Here is an 18,290-nt window from a genome sequence, read left to right as displayed (position 1 = left end):
GGGGGTTTTTTACCTGGTGCCGCCGGGTGAGCGTGCCGTTGGCCAAGCCCGGGCCGGCGTCCTGTGGGGAGACCCGGACTCGTTCCAGTTGGGCTGATACATGGCGCCGTTCCTCCTCGAGCGCCCGGGTCAGCTTCTCGAACTGTGCCTCCTGCTCCTTGACAGAGGCAAGGATGCTGGCGGTCGACTCCACTTCCGAGTCGTCCATGGGTGATGGGTGCCCAGGACGGGCAGGGCAGGGGCGGAGGGCACAGGGAGGCACAAGCGAAGGCGGCTTGGTGTCAAGGTGAGGGGAAGAAAAGTGACCCAGAAGGGCAGGAGCCCCTCTCTCCACTGCACATTATTTGGAAGAGGAAAGGAGGAGAGAAGAGCGGTCAGAAGAGACTGATTTCATTAAGACAGATTCTCAGAACAAGAAAAAAAAAAAAAAAAATTATCTTATGGCATTAACACCCATTCCCACCCACCACCAGAGAGCTGGCAAGAGGGTCTCAGAGCAGCACAGCCCCAGGTGTGACTAAATGCTCCTTGCCCCAGCACTTAAGCTTGGAGAAGTGGCACTTTGGGGGCAGAAGGTCCTCCCCCATCACACCAAGCAGTTGGGATTGAGCCAGGTTCGGAAGAACTACTGTGTGCTGAGGAGGTTCCTTCTTCCCACAAGGGCCCTCCTCAGGCTGCAGGAAAACTTCCCCTACAAGGAAAAGCTGCCTGCAGTCAGTGGCAGGAAGGGAGGGCATGTCCCTTGGGCAGAACAGGGGACACTCTCCAGCAGAATGAGAAGCGACCCACATCCCATTATTTCCTCCAGGGAAGGGCTGAGGGAGGGCTGTGTCACTTGATCTGCTCCCTCCTCCCCAGTGTGACAGGAGGTGGGGAGTCAGCCCCAGCTCTACAACTCATCCCCTTTCCTGTGTAGCAAGGAAGTGGGAGGGGATCCCCATAAAGGAGACCCCATGAGCCGCTTTGCTGCCAAAACTCACCGCCCTCCAGGTTCTCACCAGGGCTCTCAAAGCTGCAGCCACCCCAGGAGGTCCTCAGCCCACAGACCTAGGGACAGGCACTGGCTTGGACCCCTCCAACATCCCCTCCAAAGGAGAACAGTGAACGAGCACACCACAATCAACACATTTTGATAGAGATAGGCAATATTCTTCCATACAGACCTGTTAGAGGAGGAAGTTCAGGTTTGATTGGCAAAGGCACGGGACAGCCAGGTCTAGACGAAGAGAGTCATGGGAGAAATAGCCCAGCCACCACAGTGAGGAAGCAGGAGGGAAGAAAGCTGCAGGGACAGCAGGAGAGGGGGTAAAAAAAAAAAAAAAAATCACACGAGTGAACTCAAAACAGGAGGCAGGGCAGGCAACAGACTGGGGAAACGGGCTCCTCTCTCTCTCCCCCTCTTCTCTGAGAGACAGAGCAGTGTCTGGAGAGGGCTGGTGGGGTGGCAAACGCAGCGCTGTTCCCACAGCAGCCCCCCAGCATCTGACTGTTCCCCACCAACGGAGGAACAGCACAGGCGGAGAGGAGTGGCAAGGGCTCAGCCCTCTGCCCCCTGCACAGCCCAGCCGAGTTCCAGCAAGCCCGATAGAGGTTTTCCCAAACCCCAGCAGTCATGGCAGGCATGTGGGGACTCGTTCAAACCAGGCAGCCGGCACAGAAACTGCTTTCCCACGGTCTCCAGCATCAGCTCTGCCCACCCGCCCAGTACCACCGCCCCGGTGTATCTGTAACGGCGACCTGGGACCAAGCACACAGGCAATATCACCCCGCTCCCCGCACAGAGCCCTGTCCCATCTGCCTCCCTGGCAGCCCTGCTCCTCCAGTCTCAGCCTGCAGCAGATGCTGGTTCAGAAGAGCTCAGAGCAAGGCTTCTGGGTTTTTTATTAGTTTCCCACACCATCTCAAGTGTATCCAGATCAAACCCTTCCTGAAATGCCTCCACCACTCCCAACAAACCCACTCCTCCCTGTGTCTCTGCCCTCCCAAAGTTTCCCTCGGACGCAAGCAGCCCTGGTGCTTATCAGACACCATGGCACCACCATGACTGAGCCCAGCAAAGCAGGGTGGATTTTTTTTTTTCCAAGTGCTTTTGGAAGCTGCCTGCAGTGCCTTTGAACATCTGGTCACCACTACCCTGTAATCTGCCTTCATCACTAAAAAAATCCAGTTGTTCTACTTGTGCCCATGTGGTGCCTCAGCAAGAGACGAAGCCGTGGCACACACACACTCGCCTCATCCCCCTGCACCCTGTCCCAGCCCAACGTGGGCTGGGGTGCTGCAGGCCAGTCTGCACCCCAGGAGGAACACAGCCCACCACTCTTGGCTCTGGAGCCCAAGCAGGCTTTTGGAGGCTCCCAAACATGACTCCCAGCTCATGCACGCAGGTCTCTACCCCTCCTCCCACCTTGCAACAGGTATGCCCTACGGCTTTTTTCAACAGATTGACTCCAAACCAATTGACTCCAAACCTTGTATGGAAACTCAGCGACAGCTCTGACCCCTGCAGCTCCAAGGTCTCACCTGTCCCATGGATTTGTGACAGAGATGCTCTGAAGCAGCGGCTTGGTGCCTCCCATAACAGTGCTGGCAGATCCCAACTCTCACCAAGTCTCCCCATCTTTGGTGGGCACCCACTCACTTCAGGCAGGGACAGAGATTGTCCGCCTTCTGGGATTCCCTGAAGGTCCCTGTCAGTGCACACAGACACAGAGCAGGTCTGCAAAGCCCAGCTCCACAGAGTCCTACTGAAGGGAGGATGCTGCAGCCAGCCAATTGCTGGGAAAAGGCAGCCTGGACCACCGACCTGGTCCCTCTCCTCCAAGAAAGGGGGAGCACCTCCTTGCCACATCCCAGACCTCTCCAGCAGGTCAGGGGATGGTCCTACCGCTCAGACACTCCACACAACTGAAGCATCAAAATCCCCAGCCAGAAGCCCCATTCACTGGTTGCAATTCGTTTCCAGAGCAGTATTTCACCAAGACCATGAGAAGAGAAGAACGCCCCCCTACAGAGAAGGGATCCTCCATGACATGAGCTTGTCCAAGTAGACGTGCTGCTATGTAACAGCTTCCTGGCTTGCCCTCAACCATCTCTATGCAGAAGAGGCAGATTTTTGGGGTGCATGAGGATGGATCCAGCACACTGGCTTGAAGGAGAGATTTAGCCGGGACCCTGCTCTTGTGAACGAGCTCACTTGGTTGCGAGCAGCCTCAGTACAGAGCAGCGAGCACAGACCCGCATGGTTTGCCTCCTTGGCACGCAGAGGAGAGACAGCAACCCCAGCAGATTCCTCCAGCCTTGCATGGCTGCCAGGCAGGCCCGGCACAGCCAGAAATGCCTCCCCACCTCCGCATGTCCCCTGGGAACATGGCCTGGAGAACATGGAAGCTAACAATGAAACTCGCAGGGCCGTTAAAAACCCCAGATAAGGGGCCAGAGCAGACATGAGGCTGTTTCCTTCCTGTCCCTTCCACAGGGAGTAAACACAACAGCAGGGGAACAGAACCAGGACAGGTTCCTCGCCTGCCAAGCTCTCTTTGTCCCTTTGCACTCACAAATGCCCTTCGAGCCCAGGGAGGAGGAGGTGTGGGGACATACACAGGGCCCCCATTTTACTTTAGGCCACCAGGTCAGAGCAGAAAGCCTCAGGGAGGGGAAGCAGCTGAGGGGCTTTCAGGGAGCCTGTCACATCATGGCAGCCAGAGGAGAGGCTTGGGTCATGGTCCCAGGCTGGGTGGAGACCGTGGCTCTGCAAACCCATCGACACTGACTGGTTGATGCTCAAGAGTGGTCACCCGAGGGTCTCTCCACAGGATCAGGCCATATTAAGCAGTGGAGTAGCAACTCTGAGCATTGGGAGCCTGCCCTGCATACACGGCTGTCACTCCTGCCCTGAACGGCTTCATCACAGGCAAGGGGTGTCAGCAGAACAGGGTACCTGCTGCAGGAAGGGGCTCTCTCCCATCTCTTCTCCCGGGGCCTCTGCCATCAGGAGGCACCACCTCCCTGTGCTCTTGTTCCAGCCATCTACTCTTCATCTATTTGGGATTAAAGACATAATTACTGCGTGGCAGTGCCAGGTCGAGAGAGGTTAGCAAGCGCTGTCCCCAGCTTTCCCCGCAGACACACGCCAGCGCCATCCTGGGCTGGAGCGCAGCAGTTCCCTTACAGCTGGCTAACGCACAAACCCCAAACAGCCACTCAGCATTACGCCCTCCCAGCTGTGGAGAATCTGCCCCAAATCCCTGCCACGGTGTCTCACACGCCAGCATTTCAGGGACAGGGGCTTCAGGCACAGCGCAGCCCCTCACCACCTCCCGATGCCAGCTCGGGACACTGGCCATCTTCAAAGCAAGACAGGGAGGGAAGAGGAGAGCCTCAGCTACCCAGCCTGATCGCACCAGCCAGCAAGCTGCTTGTGACAGCTCACAGCTAAGCACGCTGGATCCCGCAAGGGTGAAGATTCCAGTGACTGCTTTGCGCCCATTCCCTCCTCCTCAGCCTCTGAAGATACAACTACAGAGCATTTTTCCAAAGCCAGACCCTGACCATCTTTGAGGACGGCTGCATGAAAGCTTTTTCATCATGAGAGAGGCACTTGCTGACACACCCGTTACTTAAAAACCCCAGCAAGCCAAAAATATTTCAGCTGGCTGGGTTCAGGGCAAAACAAAAAGCCTAAAGACAAAACACACCCCAGAGCAGCTTCTACCCAGGGCAGAAGCAGCAGCACCAGCGGACTTCCCCCATGGCTATCAGTAAGAGGGGACCCCCAGGGACCAATGCAGCTACCCAGAAAGCTTTACATCCAAATAAATCCCTGTGGCCTTATGTCACCTCCCAACTGCCTGGCACCAGTACAACCCTGTGCTGCACCCAGAGCTCCCAAAGCCAGAGCAGGTCCACAAGAGATGTTCGACACACAATGCCCTCGGAGAAGAGCACCCTTGCTGGCAGGGAGGCAGGCATGAGCCGATTATCATGCACGGAGCTTCCCTATGCAGGGTCCCACCGTAATCTTCCTGCTTGGACTAATGGCTTGGTAGAGGCCAGAAAGACACCTTAAACCCTGACCAAGCCCTTCAGAGCTCTTCCACCGGGGGCAGCTTTGACATGGCACATTTTTCCAAACCCCCTTCCCCCAGAACAAATCCTTTGCCTGGAAAAATAATTTCTAGGGCCAAACCAGAAATATATCCACCTAGATTTCACCTGCATCCTCCTCTACCGGCGGATGGAGTTGAAGCCTTGAAGGCTCCCCACCAGGAGTGCTTCTCTGTCAGCCATGGAAAGACTAACCCTGGAGCCCAGACCGAGCCAGCAGATGGGGAATTGTACACCACAGGCCAGGGAGAACGGACAAGATCCAGCAGATAAAGACACAGGCAAGAGGCCTGACAGGCAGCACCTGCTGCAGTGCAGGGGAGCTCCAGCACTCAGCCCTCTGGGTCTTTCCAAGGACTTGCTCCAGCCCTGCTCCGTGACCCAAGTCTCCAGAGAACTATCACCCAATGGACCTGGGATTCCTGGAGCTAAGGCCACTCCCTCAGCACTGAGGATTTTGGGCAAAGTTCAACCCAAGCACCTAGAAAGCCAGAAACCACCTCTGCCACATCAGCCCTGACCCACCTCCCTACCAAGAGATACACCAGGCACTCACTCCAACCGCCCTCTGCTACCAGGGATGGGGGGACAGAATCACACCAGCTCTGACTGCCAGGACACAGCCCTCCCTGCAGATTTACTGCTTGTTTGTGTCTCTGGGGCATCTGCTAAGCAAGTGGCAAGGTTTGTCACCATGTCTGGACACCCCTCGCAGACCCCCGACTGCTGTGAGGCGTGAGCAAAGCAGCCCTTCTCCTCCAGCCCGTCACCACCAGCCATGGCCAGAGCCAGGAAGGACCCAGACGCTCACCCCGGGTGGCTGAGCCCCTGCGGGGACACCAGGAGCTCCGGGATCTTGAGCCAAACCCACCCACCAGGCTGACAAGGAGGGATGCACCAACCAAGGAACTTGTTCCTGTGCCACCACAGTCCCCAGCACCGACTGGACAAGAAAAATGGCCACATCGCTCAAATAATTCGCCTTGCCCTGTCAGCTTGAGGGACTCTGAGGACAGCCAGCTGGCTGTACGCCCCTCGAAAGTGAACATCAACAGCTCTCAGCACCAGACCCCCCATCCGAGAGAGAGAGAGAGAGAAAGGAAGCAACAAATTCTCCTGGTTCCAGTTGCCTATCATGATGCACTTAGGAAAAACAGAAACCCCATCAATAATTCAGGCCTGCAATTGTCCAAGCGCTTGCAGTGCATTACACTTGCTCGCTCTGCACAGGTTCACAGCCCTGCTAATTCACAACAGGCTTCTGGTCAGTCTCAATTAGGTAAAAAATAAATGAGCCAGCATCTTTGGCATCTTTCCCCTGCCCTAAGCACGGGGTCCTGGCTCACACGTCAGTCCTTAAGACTTCAGCCTGCCTGGGGCAGCGAGCACTAAGGCAAGCCAAGGTGCCGCAAGCCAACAGGGTACTGGGCGAAGAGCCCGCGGGGCCCAAGCCCATCCCCATCTCATTAGCGGCTCCGTTCAGCTCGGGAGAGCACAACAGGCCGCAGGAGAAGCAGCGCGGCTGGTGGTGGGCAGTCGCTCCCCCCGTCCTGGTGTTTGGCACCGGGGAGTTCTGGCCGGGGCCGTTTCTCCCTCGTCGAGGCGGGAAGGAGCTGCCAGCTCCCCCCGCACCCACCGGCCTGGGCAGAGGCGTCCTCCCTCCCAGGCCGTGCCCCGGCTCTCCCCAACTCCTGCCCCCGGCCCCGCTGGGAAGGGCTCGCCCGGGGGGGGGTCACGGAGCGCAGGCACCGCCGGACTTGGGCCGGGGCTCCGGGTGGGAAGGGGCTGCCCCCGCCGGCGGGCCCGAGCCCCACCTTCCCCCGGGGAGCAGCCGTGCCCCGGGCGCCCGAGCTGCCGGGAGCGGGAAAGGAGCCGCTTCGCCTCCGCCCCGTCACGCCCGACTGGTCGGACCGGCAGCCGGATCGCTGCGCGCTCCGCCGCCCCCAGCGCCGGGGACGAAGGCCGCGCGGGTCGGCGGGGGAAGCCTCCCCCGGGAGCGGGGAGGGACGCGGCCGAGCACCTTATAAGGGACCGGGCCGGCAGCCAGCGGGGCCGATAAGGAGGGAGAGATAAGGGGCAGGGCGGCGCTGGAGGGGAGGAAGCAGGCGTGCGTGTCGCTCCCCCCCCCCCCCCAGCCCAAGAACGCACGATACCGATCAGGCCGAAAGGACGGGTCTGGACGCAGCTGGAGGTTGCGAAACGCGGTGGGCGATCCCCCCTGGGGAAGGGATCTCTGTCCCTGGCCCAGCTGAGGTCGCCAGATCAGTGCCGTTCCCTGCCCGGGCAGGATGAAGGGAGAGGCAGCCGAGTGGGGCCGGCGGGAGAAAGGAGCAGCGCGGGGTCACCCCCGAGGAGCAAGGCTTGTTCGGGTGGTATGCCGGCAATCCGGCTGCGGGGCAGCTGTCCTCCCGGGCGTGCGAGGGGGGGCCACACGCCCCTCTCTCTGAGCACAGCCGGGACAAGCTCCTTCCCTCCTGGCCAGGCCCGAGTGGGACCCCCAAGGAGGCTGGAAGAGCCACCGACCCTCTGCACTGCTCCACGGCTGCAGGGAGCAACCGGCGCCACGGCAAGTGGAAGGGACACTTGAGCTTCCCTCAAGCGCTCTGGGGGAAGAGGACAAGCGTCCCTCCCAGCAGGAAGGCAGCCAAGCCACCGGGGCTCCAGGCAGAGACACCATCCACCCGCAATCCCCGAGCGGGACAGCCACGGGGCCAGAGCCTTCCTGCCAGCAACATCCTGCTGTGTCCGGCTGCCCTAGGATGGCCCAACAGCCCCACTCCCGTGGGGTATTGCTGCATGGGTTCCCCCCCCCCGCCCTGGGGACAGCAGCAAGGCGGGGGTCCCCGCCATCCCTCGGCACCAGCCTCACGGCTTGCACCCCCAGCCCCGGGGCCCAGGAGATTCACATGTTGGGAGCCCTTCAGCAGCACAAAGGCAGCTCTCTCTTCTCTGTGGGAATTTGCAGCTGAGCGCTCAGTCAGGGACAAAGGGATTTCACAGGCACATCCCCAGCCGGCCGGCCTCCCTCCCCCCGGCGTTCCCGCTTCCTGTCACAGTAGCACCAGAACCTCAGGGGCGCAGCAGCAAACAAACACCCAGCGCTGGATTCCGGGAACGGGGCCAGAGCATTCCCGGGGCAGGCCGCGCTCCGGCAGCCAGTGGGCTCCCGCTTCACCCAGGCGGCTCCCGGGCCCCCGCAGGGGGAAGGGAGCAGCTCCCCGGCTCCCCCACCCCACCCCAGAGGGATGGCAGGGCAGCTCCCCGGCTCCTCGCTGTGCCCAAGGAACAGCGGCCACCTCGGTGGGGGACACGAGAGGTCCCCGTGCCCGCAGGGCTTGGCTGGAACCCCGGCGTTGTGCTGAAGGTCAGTGTTGCCCCCCCAGGCTCCAGCCACAGCAGCGTCCCTGCCCGTCACCCAGCTGGCCCCCCCACCCACTGCCAGGCTGAACTTTCCCATTCAGCTGCCTCTCTCCCGCAGCGAAAACAAACACCAGCGCGGCTCTGCAGAGATAAGGGCTGTGCTAGCAGAGCCCCAGGGAGCAAAGTCCCCCTCAGTTAAACGTGAACCCTGCAGCACCGCGGGAGCTGCCTCCCCCCAAGCCCAAATGGGGGGGGATTAAGGGCATGGCAGATGGGGTGAAGCTGCTCCAGCGCCCCATCCCAGGGGCAGATTTAGCTCCTTGAGGGCTCACATCTGCTGCTGGCTGCCTGCAAGCAGAGAGGCCTCAGCTCGGTGGCCAGCATTCCCAGTGGGATTAAGGGAAGGCTCCATCCGTTGGGCCATGGGCACAAGAATCTGCGGCTAGGTGCTGCGCTGATGGCCCCTGCCAGCAGAGCTTGCGATGCAGAGCAGCAAGACAACTGGGGTGCCAGCCCGACACTTGGACACATGGATTTGGGCCCCCTTCCCCAGCACAGAGCCCTTACCGGAGTCCCACACCCCTCTTTCCTGGGAAGCCACTTGAGATCATTTCCTCTCCTGACACCTGCAGCCCCAGGGCCCAGCCACAGCTCAGCTCCGACCAGTGCACAAAGGCACCGAGGACTGGAAGCACTGTGGGAATCACACCACTGGGCTCGATCAGAGGACCCAGCCCAGGAGGCCAGCCTGTGTTATCCACCTTCTCTGCAAGGAGCATTCAAGTTAACAAGCAACCCTGACCAGCCGTATAGAGAAGGGCAGGAGCCCAGGGACCCCCACCCATTCCAGCAACCCCAACCCAGGGTCTCCCCGCCCCGGGGAGACCAGGGCACCCCAGCAGTAGACAGGGTGCCCTTTCCTCTGCCAGATAAGCCACACACCTCTCCTCTCCCCAGCCTGAGCAAACAGGCAGGCAGTGAAGTAGTGTTGGGTGAGGGAGCGGCAGGGAGGGAACTGCCAAGATTAAGCCAAACTGCCCTTGTAGGGGCAGCCTGAGGGAGCCGCCCAGAAGAAACTGGACCCTCCTGCCCTCCCCTCTCCCGGCCAGCCCAGACTTCCGAGCAGGTAGGGCGGGAGCAGGCTGAGTCACACCACGAATCACCCAGGGGCTGGGCCAAAAATCCCAGCTCTATTCGGCATGACCTCATCAGGTGCCCTGCTCTCTAATTGCATTCGTGCATCTGCGCTCGGAGCCGACATCGAGGGCCCTGCCAAGGGGAGTAATGAATGGGTGAAGGAAAACCACGGGAGAAGCATCAGGGAAGAGCCAGGGACTGAATCATTGCTGTGGTTGGGGAAGGGGGCTGCTGCCCTGATGATGGGCTGTGGCAGGGTAACAGCAACTGTCAGTGCTCCAAGCCCACATTGCCCACATAGCCAGGCAGGGTGCACGCACGGGCTGGCACGAGCCAGTGCTCATGCACAGCAAAGGACAACAAAGACAAGAGGCTGGGCAAGGGACAGCAGGACTTCATCCTACCCTAGACCCCTGCCTAAATTGTTTGCTGGTGCCATGTCTGGCTACTGCTCCCCTAACCTGTTTGCTGAGAAGCAGCTTCCCAGGCTTCTGCACAAGCCAAAGGGAAGGAAACCCGCGTTTCCTGGTCAGACAGGAGATGACATCGTGACTTCCCTTTCCTGTAAGCTTCTAAACACGACGTCCTGCCAAGGGCCGCTCCCCACCGCCCCCGGCCCGCATGCAGACGCCCTGGAACCAGGCTGGGAACGCCAGGCATGGGCACCACCACCACTGGCCTGGCCTTGGCTGGCTGCACCAGCCAGGCAGAAAGCATGGTCCACCCAAGAGACCAGGTGCCCAGACAGCTTGCTGGAAGCATTCTGCCTCTGGGGAATGCAGAGAAGGGCTCCTTGTTCATGGTGGTACCACATTCCTCTTCAGGGCTGGGAATATTCTTCTACAAGCAAGAGGATGGAAGATGCTGTTTTCCAACCCCACAAGGACACGGATGTGCCTGCCATGCCCTAGGGATGGGCTTGTTCTCTACAGAGCGGAGGAGGCACCAAGACTGTAACTCCAGCATGACATCTGCTCGCTAAGACTGCGAGTGAGCATGCACTGCTGCTCTCCAGTCTCCCCTCACACAACTCCAACATCCAACAGGCACAAACAGGGGCACCTGACACTTTGTGGTGTTCCCAAGGCTCCCCGACACAGGACTGGGAAGCTGAGCCACAAGCCCCCCCTCACAGCGTAAGATTCTGCTGCAGCTTTGCTCCCCAGGCCCCATCCATCTGCCCTGCCCAGGTCAGCTCCTCTTACTGCCGAAGGAAGGAGAATAGAGAAGGGAAGTGGTTTTCCACCCAGGACAGCTGCCAGAGACAGACACTGGGCAGGGATCAAGGGAGAGCAGGTTTCTCCATTTGTCACACCAGTGTGCTCTGGAGGGGAGCTGCAGGGCCCCGAAAGCTCCCTCCTGCAGGTACAAACAGAGAGAAAAAGAGAAGCAGAGAGGAAGGAGGGCTACAAAGCCAGCCTGGAGCAGGCGGCCTCTCCACATCAGAGATGATTTCTCCCAGAAGCACCCCCAGGCTGTCCCCCTCCTCCCCCATCAGACCCTGGTTCGCACAAGGCAGGATGACATCTCTCCCCACCCGGAGCAAGTCAGCCTGCCTGCAGCCCGAGCCAGGCATGGCAAGCAGCGCTGCATGCAGCAACACGTTCACAAGAATGTGTTACTCCACTGGGCAAGGGGCCTGCCAGCAGCATGCAAACACCACCGGTGACCCACCCTTCCAGGTCGGAAAAACTCGTCTTTGCAGTTCGACACACTCCCTCCCACCCATCACAGCTACCCACACACACAAGCCGCCCAGTGCCACCACCTCCCCTTTCCTACCCGGCCAGGAGAGGAGCTGGAAGCACCAGTGGGGAAGCAGCTGAGAGATCTGGGAGCTCTTCTCAGAAAAGACCAGCGCGAGCACCACGCGAGACAGGGTCGAGAAAACACGTCAGCTGATGACAGTGAGACGCCTTCCTCCTCCTGGCCAGGGTAGGAGTCAGTTCTCCATATTCATCTACTCTGAGGCTGTCCAACTCCCACACTGGGCCACCTAGATTCCAGGAGGGAGCCCACCCTCCTCGCCCCAGGTAATTGCTCTCCTACCCAGGAGGTGCTTCTGCAACTGCAAAAGGTATGCGAGATGAGAGGGGAGAGCAACTCCAGGAGGTGCTTTTGCAGTGGCAAAGGCCTCGTGGTGTGAGAGGGGAGAGAAATTCCTCTTGCTGCCTGCTCCCCGCAGTGTCCCGGCCACCCTCTGCACGGCACAGGCAGCCCTCCTCCGCGCTGCCGGCTCCCAAGGAAGCCGCAGAGGCAGGTAAGGCTCACACTGCTTCCAGGTTCCTGACACCCAGGAGAGGCCAGCAGCAGGAAGCCCGTGAACTTTGAGCAGCGTTTGCTATAATTGGGGCCAACGCCCAGAGGAACAGGAGCAGTCGGGGCTGGGATGGAGGCACAGGAACGGCTCCTGCCCTTGCAGGCGTGAGCCCAGCACACTGCTACCATGGAAGCCAGACCACCAAGGGATGCCCCTGTACCAACCTTGGAGCTGCAGATGTTTAAAAAGCGCTCCCAGGACTGCACCACCGCCCCAGCCAGGCTATAGAAGAGTTGTTTCCAGGGCTTACCCCTCTACCCCGATTTGCCCTGACCCTTCCCTGCTTCTGCTGGAAAGCCAGTCACTCCTGGCCTGGGCAAGCACCCCCACCAAGACTGTTGCAGCCAGCCAGGATGCCTGTATGTCTTAACAACACCCCAGCAGCCTCAGAGCCACCCCCCACCTTCTGCCATGCCAAAAGGCCACCTTTTCTGGTTTTACAAAAGAAATCCTGCTCTGCCATCAGCACAAACATCTGGGCAATGAATTGTTAAACATGGGTGAAGTGCTCAGCCTGGATCAGGTCCCCAGGCCCACACTGGCACAAGCATTTTTGCAGTGGGTAACAGCTCTGCAGCACAAAGTCACAGTGGACTTGCAGCACAAGGTTAGGGACATGGGGACAAGTTCCTAGGCATCCACTGCTCCTCTGTGACTGTCCCCTTGCGGGGAAGCTCATCTCCCTGAATGCAGGGGAAGCTGGTGTGGAGGCTCCCACCTCAGTCCGAGGCCCACGCACACCGGGTGTCCCACTGCTAACCTGAGACCTACAGCTGCCCGCTGGAAAGAGCGGATGAAAGAAGAGGTGATGGCACCCCGGTTAAGGGTCACCCATCCTGACAGCTTGTGCTTATTAGTCACCAGTTCGGCCCCGACACCCAGCAGCCTCCTCATCTCACCCCTCCGTGCCATGTGGCTTTCATATGGGCCACAGTGAGGAAGCAGTATCCCTTGTGAGTGAAACTTTGCTTCCTCCGCAGGGAAGCAGGGACAGGGAACTGTACTGCAGGAGGATCACGCAGCACCCACTGCCAGCCCGAAGCCCATTCAGCAGGGTCCTGAGACCACACAGGAATGAGACAGAGCAAATTCATCCACAGGTCAACCACCCCTGTGTGCAGCAGCCACTGGACAGGGCAAGCACAGGGACAGGCACGCCTACGCTGAACCAGCAGCGGCAGGCAACACAACACCAGCAGCCTTCCTGGGTGGGAAGGCAGGCAGATTAGCAACAGGCACAAGACAGGCAGGAGCTGGATGGACTCATCAGCCTGCTGCTGGGAGTTTCCAGCACAAGAGCTGGCTCCAAGAAACAGCTCCCCCTGCAAACAGTCTCCTCAGACGGTAAGAAGCAAAGAAAAGGTTGTGGCCACCTTAGGGAACTCAAGGACTTTGGTCGACAGCCCGTAAATCCAGCCCCTTTCCAACAGCCTCACGCCAAGACGCATTCCTGTACTCCGTGCCAGGGGACAACCTCCTCCGCTGGCCAAGCCCTGTGTCACACACAGAGGAGCCGCCTGAATCACCCAACAGGTTTGGGTTTTGTCACCGCATCCAGGCAACACCTGTTGCCTTTTATGGACCCAAACCAGCTCTGCAGTTCTGCTTCTCACTGTCAGCAAGGCAGGGACAGGGGAAAACAACCACGCTGCAGGGAGCTGGTGTTTCAGAGCCAGGAGGAAAGCTCTGTACTTCCCTGGAGACAGTACCACCACAGTCTTGGGAAAGGGCTCTGTCCTTGCCAGCAGTAAATGAGAGACAGTTACAAGGGGTTGTTGGGAAGAGAAACCAAGAGATTTAACCAGCACTCTCCCCTAAGGTCACAGACACTGGTAAGCTATTTTGAGAAGCTAACAGCCTTGCAGGCATGGTCCAAGCTATGCTATTATTTTCTGGATGTCCTAAAGCTACCCCCAGCACAGACATAATGGACCAAGGTCTTATCTCCATGCCAGAGGCTGGAGGAGGGAAGAGATGAGAGGCAGTCCAGGGACAGAGACACCCGGCTGCACAGTCTGGGCTGGACCATTCATCTGACTCCCAACCCATCTTTAGGGAAAGGATGGCCTCAAGGGCTCCTCAACCACAAAGATCGGGGCCTGACCTCCAAGTCGGAAGGGAGGAGGCTCACCCCTCTGCGGCAGCCCAGGCAAGCCTAGCATGCTCCACTTTCATTCTCTCCTCCCATCCCTTCCAGGAAGGCTCCACACAAGATTCCAGCAAATGCTGCACATCGTGAAGGACAGTTGTTTGCATGCAACAGAAACCCAGCCAAGTCAGTCAAGTGGAAGGAATACAGCTTTTTAAGAACTGCCTTTTTTTTTTTTTCTCCCTTAAAGTGCATGAGTAAACACCAACAGGTAAGAGAACCTGCCTCAAGAAAGCACTGGGAGCAGCGTGGAGACAGCAAGACAACCATGGAGAAGCCTAACGATTCCCCTGCTCAGGCTTTTCACGACACACGACTTCTCCTGGCTCTGGGGGATACTGCCCTGCTCTTCCAGCAGCAGGCTCTGCAGATTTGTCACACACAGGAGCGTGTGCTGCGGGCATCAGCGACTGGAGTCTGCAAGTCGCCAGCCACTCACCCCCACCTCGCCACATCCACAAGAGCTTCTTGGAAGAGGAAAGAGCAAGGCACAGAAATAGAAGCTTCAAACACAAGCTGCGACCGCTGACTACGGGATTCCCAGAACGCCTGGGTCCTGAGCTTTCCCTGTTCCCTGCAAATCCAGGGACAAGCTTGTTCTCAATTCCACCACTGAGAATTGGGCAGCCGAGTCCAAAAGCATCCGCACAGCGCAGGGGGGTGATCAGGTGGAACTGCAGGCAGCTGTAGCTAGATACCACCACGATGCTCCGCATGCCCAGGCAGTCCCATGCGCGCCCAGACACTCCCCTCCACCTCACCAGCAGCTGGGCAGAGGCCTGTGCAAGGCTGGGTGCCACAGCCCGGGGACAGGAGGCTTCAGCCCTGCCTCCAGTTCCTTGATGGTGGAAGGACAGCCCACGCCTCCCAAATAATGCCCTGTTACGGCATTGTCACCATCTCTGTGAAAAGCCTGAGCACCAAGCCCTTGACGGAGAGGGAGGCACCTCCAGGAGGTCCACCCCTCTTCTCCAACAATCAGAGGAAGCTTTGTTGTCCAGGCTCCCTCGCCCAAAGCCCAGGGGCGTAACAGAGGTGCCCCGATTCCCCTCTGCGAGGCAGGCCAGCACGCCTGTACCTTGCAGATGCCAGAAGCCCTCCTAGCAGAGGGAAACCCAAACTTTCATGCATTTATGCCAAGCCAGGTCTCCTCTCCGCAATGCTCTGAGGAAGAACGGGAGCGCCCACTTGCAGGAGAAGGCAATACCGTGGAAGGTCACAGGCTCCTGGCACGAAAAGCACTGGGCAGTGGGGGGAAGCAGCCGAGCCGTTGCTAAATGACAGCGTGGCCAACGGGGGCTAAAAGAAAAAGCAGCTGGCTGAGCCCAGCCCCCCGGGGCCCGGCCACAGCGGGGTTGTGCCTCCCCTGGAGAGGTTTCAGTGTCACTTGTTAGCTGCCACTCCGGCGGACGGGTCTGTCGGACTGTTTTTCAGCTCAGAGCTGTTCCATTCAGGGGACCTGCCGCGGGAGGAGGGGGAGCTGCCTGCTCCACCCGCACACTTAACCCTCCCCGGGCACACCAGCCCCTTCCCCGCCAGAACAAAGGCGCAGGCAAATCCGGCACCAGGGGGATAAGCCCGTCCTCGGTCGGGCAGGGGCGACCGGGGGCAACCGGGACGCGGCTGCCGCCGGGAGGGAAGCCCGAGGCCCGGGCCAACCCCCGGCAGAGACCTGGCGGAGGGGCCGAGCGGCGGCCCCCGCACAAAGGGAGCGGGGGGGCCCGGCCGGTGCCGGCCGCGGGAAGCTGGCACACGGGCGGCCTTTGTTCCGGGCAGGGAGAGCGGCGGAGGCGGCGGGGCCGGCCCCGGGAGGGGAGCGGGGCGGCCGCCCGGCCCCGCCGCCTCCGTGCCGCTCCCCGCGGGGCTCCAGGCGGGCCGGGCTCCGCCGGCGCCCCCGCCAGCGCCGGGCACCGCCACCCCGGCCGGGCTCGCGGGGCGCGGCCCGGGCCGGCACCCGGCTCCCGGGCAGCGACGGGCCTGCGGCGGCCCGGTACCAACCAGCCCCGGCGGGAGAGGTCGCCCGGGCCCCGGCCCCGCCGGGGCGACTGCGGGGAGGGCGAGGGACGGCCCGGCCCCCCTCCCGCCGCGGGGGCGTGCGGCGCCCGGCAGGCGCCGGCCCGCACCGGCTCCCCTCCCCCCTCCTCGGGCAGGCGGCGGCGGGGGGGCGTCCCACGCCGACAGCGGGACTCACCGTGGCCGGGCTCCTCGGCGGCGGAGGGCGGGGGAGGGGGGGGGGGGTGCCCACCCCGCGGCGGCGGCACAGCCGCCCAGCCCGCTCCGCGGGGACCCGCCGCGGCGGCGAGGCGAGAGGAGGCGCTGGGCGAGAGGCGACAGCTGCGGGCGGTGCCCCGGGGCCGGAGCGGGGCGGGGGGGGGGAGCGGGCCGGGGGTCGCGCCGGGCCGGGCCGCGCCGTGCGCCCCGCGCCGCTCCCGCACCTAAAATGGAAGTTGCTCCGGCGGGGCGGGGGGCGGGGCGGGGCGGGGCGCGGGCTCCGCCCCCTGGCGTCAGCGCGCCCCGCGCCAATGGCGGGAGGAGCTCCGCGGCGGCCGGCGCGCCAATGGCGCCCGCCCGGGGGGGCGGGGGCGGCGCGGGGGCGGTGCGGTGGGGGCTGTCCCGGGTGGGGTCCGTCCCGAGAGGGGTCTGTCCCGGTGGGGTCCGTCCCGAGTGGGGTCTGTGCCGGTGGGGTCCGTCCCGAGGGGGGTCCGTCCCAGGTGGGGGCTGTCCCGAGAGGGGTCTGTCCCGGGTGGGGGCTGTCCCGAGAGGGGTCTGTCCCGGTGGGGTCCGTCCCGAGAGGGGTCTGTCCCGGGTGGGGTCCGTCCCGAGAGGGGTCTGTCCCGGTGGGGTCCGTCCCGAGGGGGGTCTGTGCCGGTGGGGTCCGTCCCGAGAGGGGTCTGTCCCGGGTGGGGTCCGTCCCGAGAGGGGTCTGTCCCGGTTGGGGTCCGTCCCGAGAGGGGTCTGTCCCGGTGGGGTCAGTCCCGAGGGGGGTCCGTCCCGGGTGGGGTCCGTCCCGAGAGGGGTCTGTCCCGGGTGGGGGCTGTCCCGAGAGGGGTCTGTCCCGGTGGAGTCCGTCCCGAGAGGGGTCTGTCCCGGGTGGGGTCCGTCCCGAGAGGGGTCTGTCCCGGGTGGGGGCTGTCCCGAGAGGGGTCTGTCCCGGTGGGGTCCGTCCCGAGTGGGGTCTGTGCCGGTGGGGTCAGTCCCGAGGGGGGTCCGTCCCGGGTGGGGGCTGTCCCGAGAGGGGTCTGTCCCGGGTGGGGGCTGTCCCGAGAGGGGTCTGTCCCGGTGGGGTCCGTCCCGAGAGGGGTCTGTCCCGGTGGGGTCCGTCCCGAGAGGGGTCTGTCCCGGGTGGGGTCCGTCCCGAGGGGGGTCTGTGCCGGTGGGGTCCGTCCCGAGAGGGGTCTGTCCCGGGTGGGGGCTGTCCCGAGAGGGGTCTGTCCCGGTGGGGTCCGTCCCGAGAGGGGTCTGTCCCGGGTGGGGTCCGTCCCGAGAGGGGTCTGTCCCGGGTGGGGTCCGTCCCGAGAGGGGTCTGTCCCGGTGGGGTCCGTCCCGAGAGGGGTCTGTCCCGGGTGGGGGCTGTCCCGGGTGGGGTCCGTCCCGAGGGGGGTCTGTCCCGGTGGGGTCCGTCCCGAGAGGGGTCTGTCCCGGGTGGGATCAGCCGCGGGGGGTGCGTCTTCCCCAAGCAGGGGGGCTGCCACAGGCGGGATCCAGCTGCAGGGAGAGGATCAGCCCCGGGGATCCTGCCCTGGCGGTGCTGAGCTGCTGCCCAGGGTGCAGGGTCCGCCGAGGGGGGTGGTGGGGCGAGGGGCTCTCTGGGGACAGCCCAGCCCCTCGCAGCCCCACCGGCGCAGAGCCCCCCCTCCCAGCCTGTCCCACCAGAGCTGGGGAGACGTGTGCCCCCGTCCAGGGTGGGATTTGCCCAGAAGTGGGTCCCTGCGGGGGGACGGGCTGCAGCCCCCCCCCGGGATCACCCTCGCCCCTCAGGTTCTGGCCCCACCAACGGGACTCCGGTCAGGTCCCCACCAACGTCTGTCCTGGGGAAGCACCACGAGCCCCCCAGCTGGCCCCTGCAGCCGGGAGCTCATCCCAGGCGGATTCTGTCCCCGTGTCCCCACCAGTATGTCCCACGGGCTCCTCCACCTGAGACCACCTGGACACGGCCAGTGGCCAGGGACAAACGCGCTGCCAATGTCCCAGCTGGGGGGACCTGAAGGCCCCGTGGAGGGG

General features: G+C 62.1%; 1 protein-coding gene across 9 annotated transcripts in view; it reads right to left on the bottom strand.

Annotated features, from left to right (window-relative positions):
* CTNND1 (catenin delta 1) overlaps positions 1 to 16,502 on the bottom strand; it is a 31,657-nt gene extending 15,155 nt beyond the window's left edge. For 2 of the 9 annotated variants that reach the window (XM_042784604.1, XM_042784605.1), the window contains exons 1-2: positions 1,164 to 1,394; positions 14 to 333 (exon numbers count right to left, since the gene is read on the bottom strand). In XM_042784604.1, the coding sequence (XP_042640538.1) occupies positions 14 to 208 (195 nt within the window). In that variant the 5' untranslated portion in view covers positions 209 to 333; positions 1,164 to 1,394. Of the gene's footprint in view, positions 1 to 13; positions 334 to 1,163; positions 1,396 to 16,260 lie in introns of those variants that run through there. The other 7 variants (XM_042784606.1, XM_042784608.1, XM_032985450.2 and 4 more) reach the window with 6 other exon arrangements.
* Positions 16,503 to 18,290: the final 1,788 nt, after the last annotated feature.

This window comes from Tyto alba, unplaced genomic scaffold, assembly GCF_018691265.1.
Source record: "Tyto alba isolate M040663 unplaced genomic scaffold, T.alba_DEE_v4.0 Super-Scaffold_8, whole genome shotgun sequence".
NCBI lineage: Eukaryota > Metazoa > Chordata > Aves > Strigiformes > Tytonidae > Tyto > Tyto alba.
The sequence above is the reverse complement of the archived record's forward strand: the minus strand, read 5'-3'. Positions and strand labels throughout refer to the sequence as shown.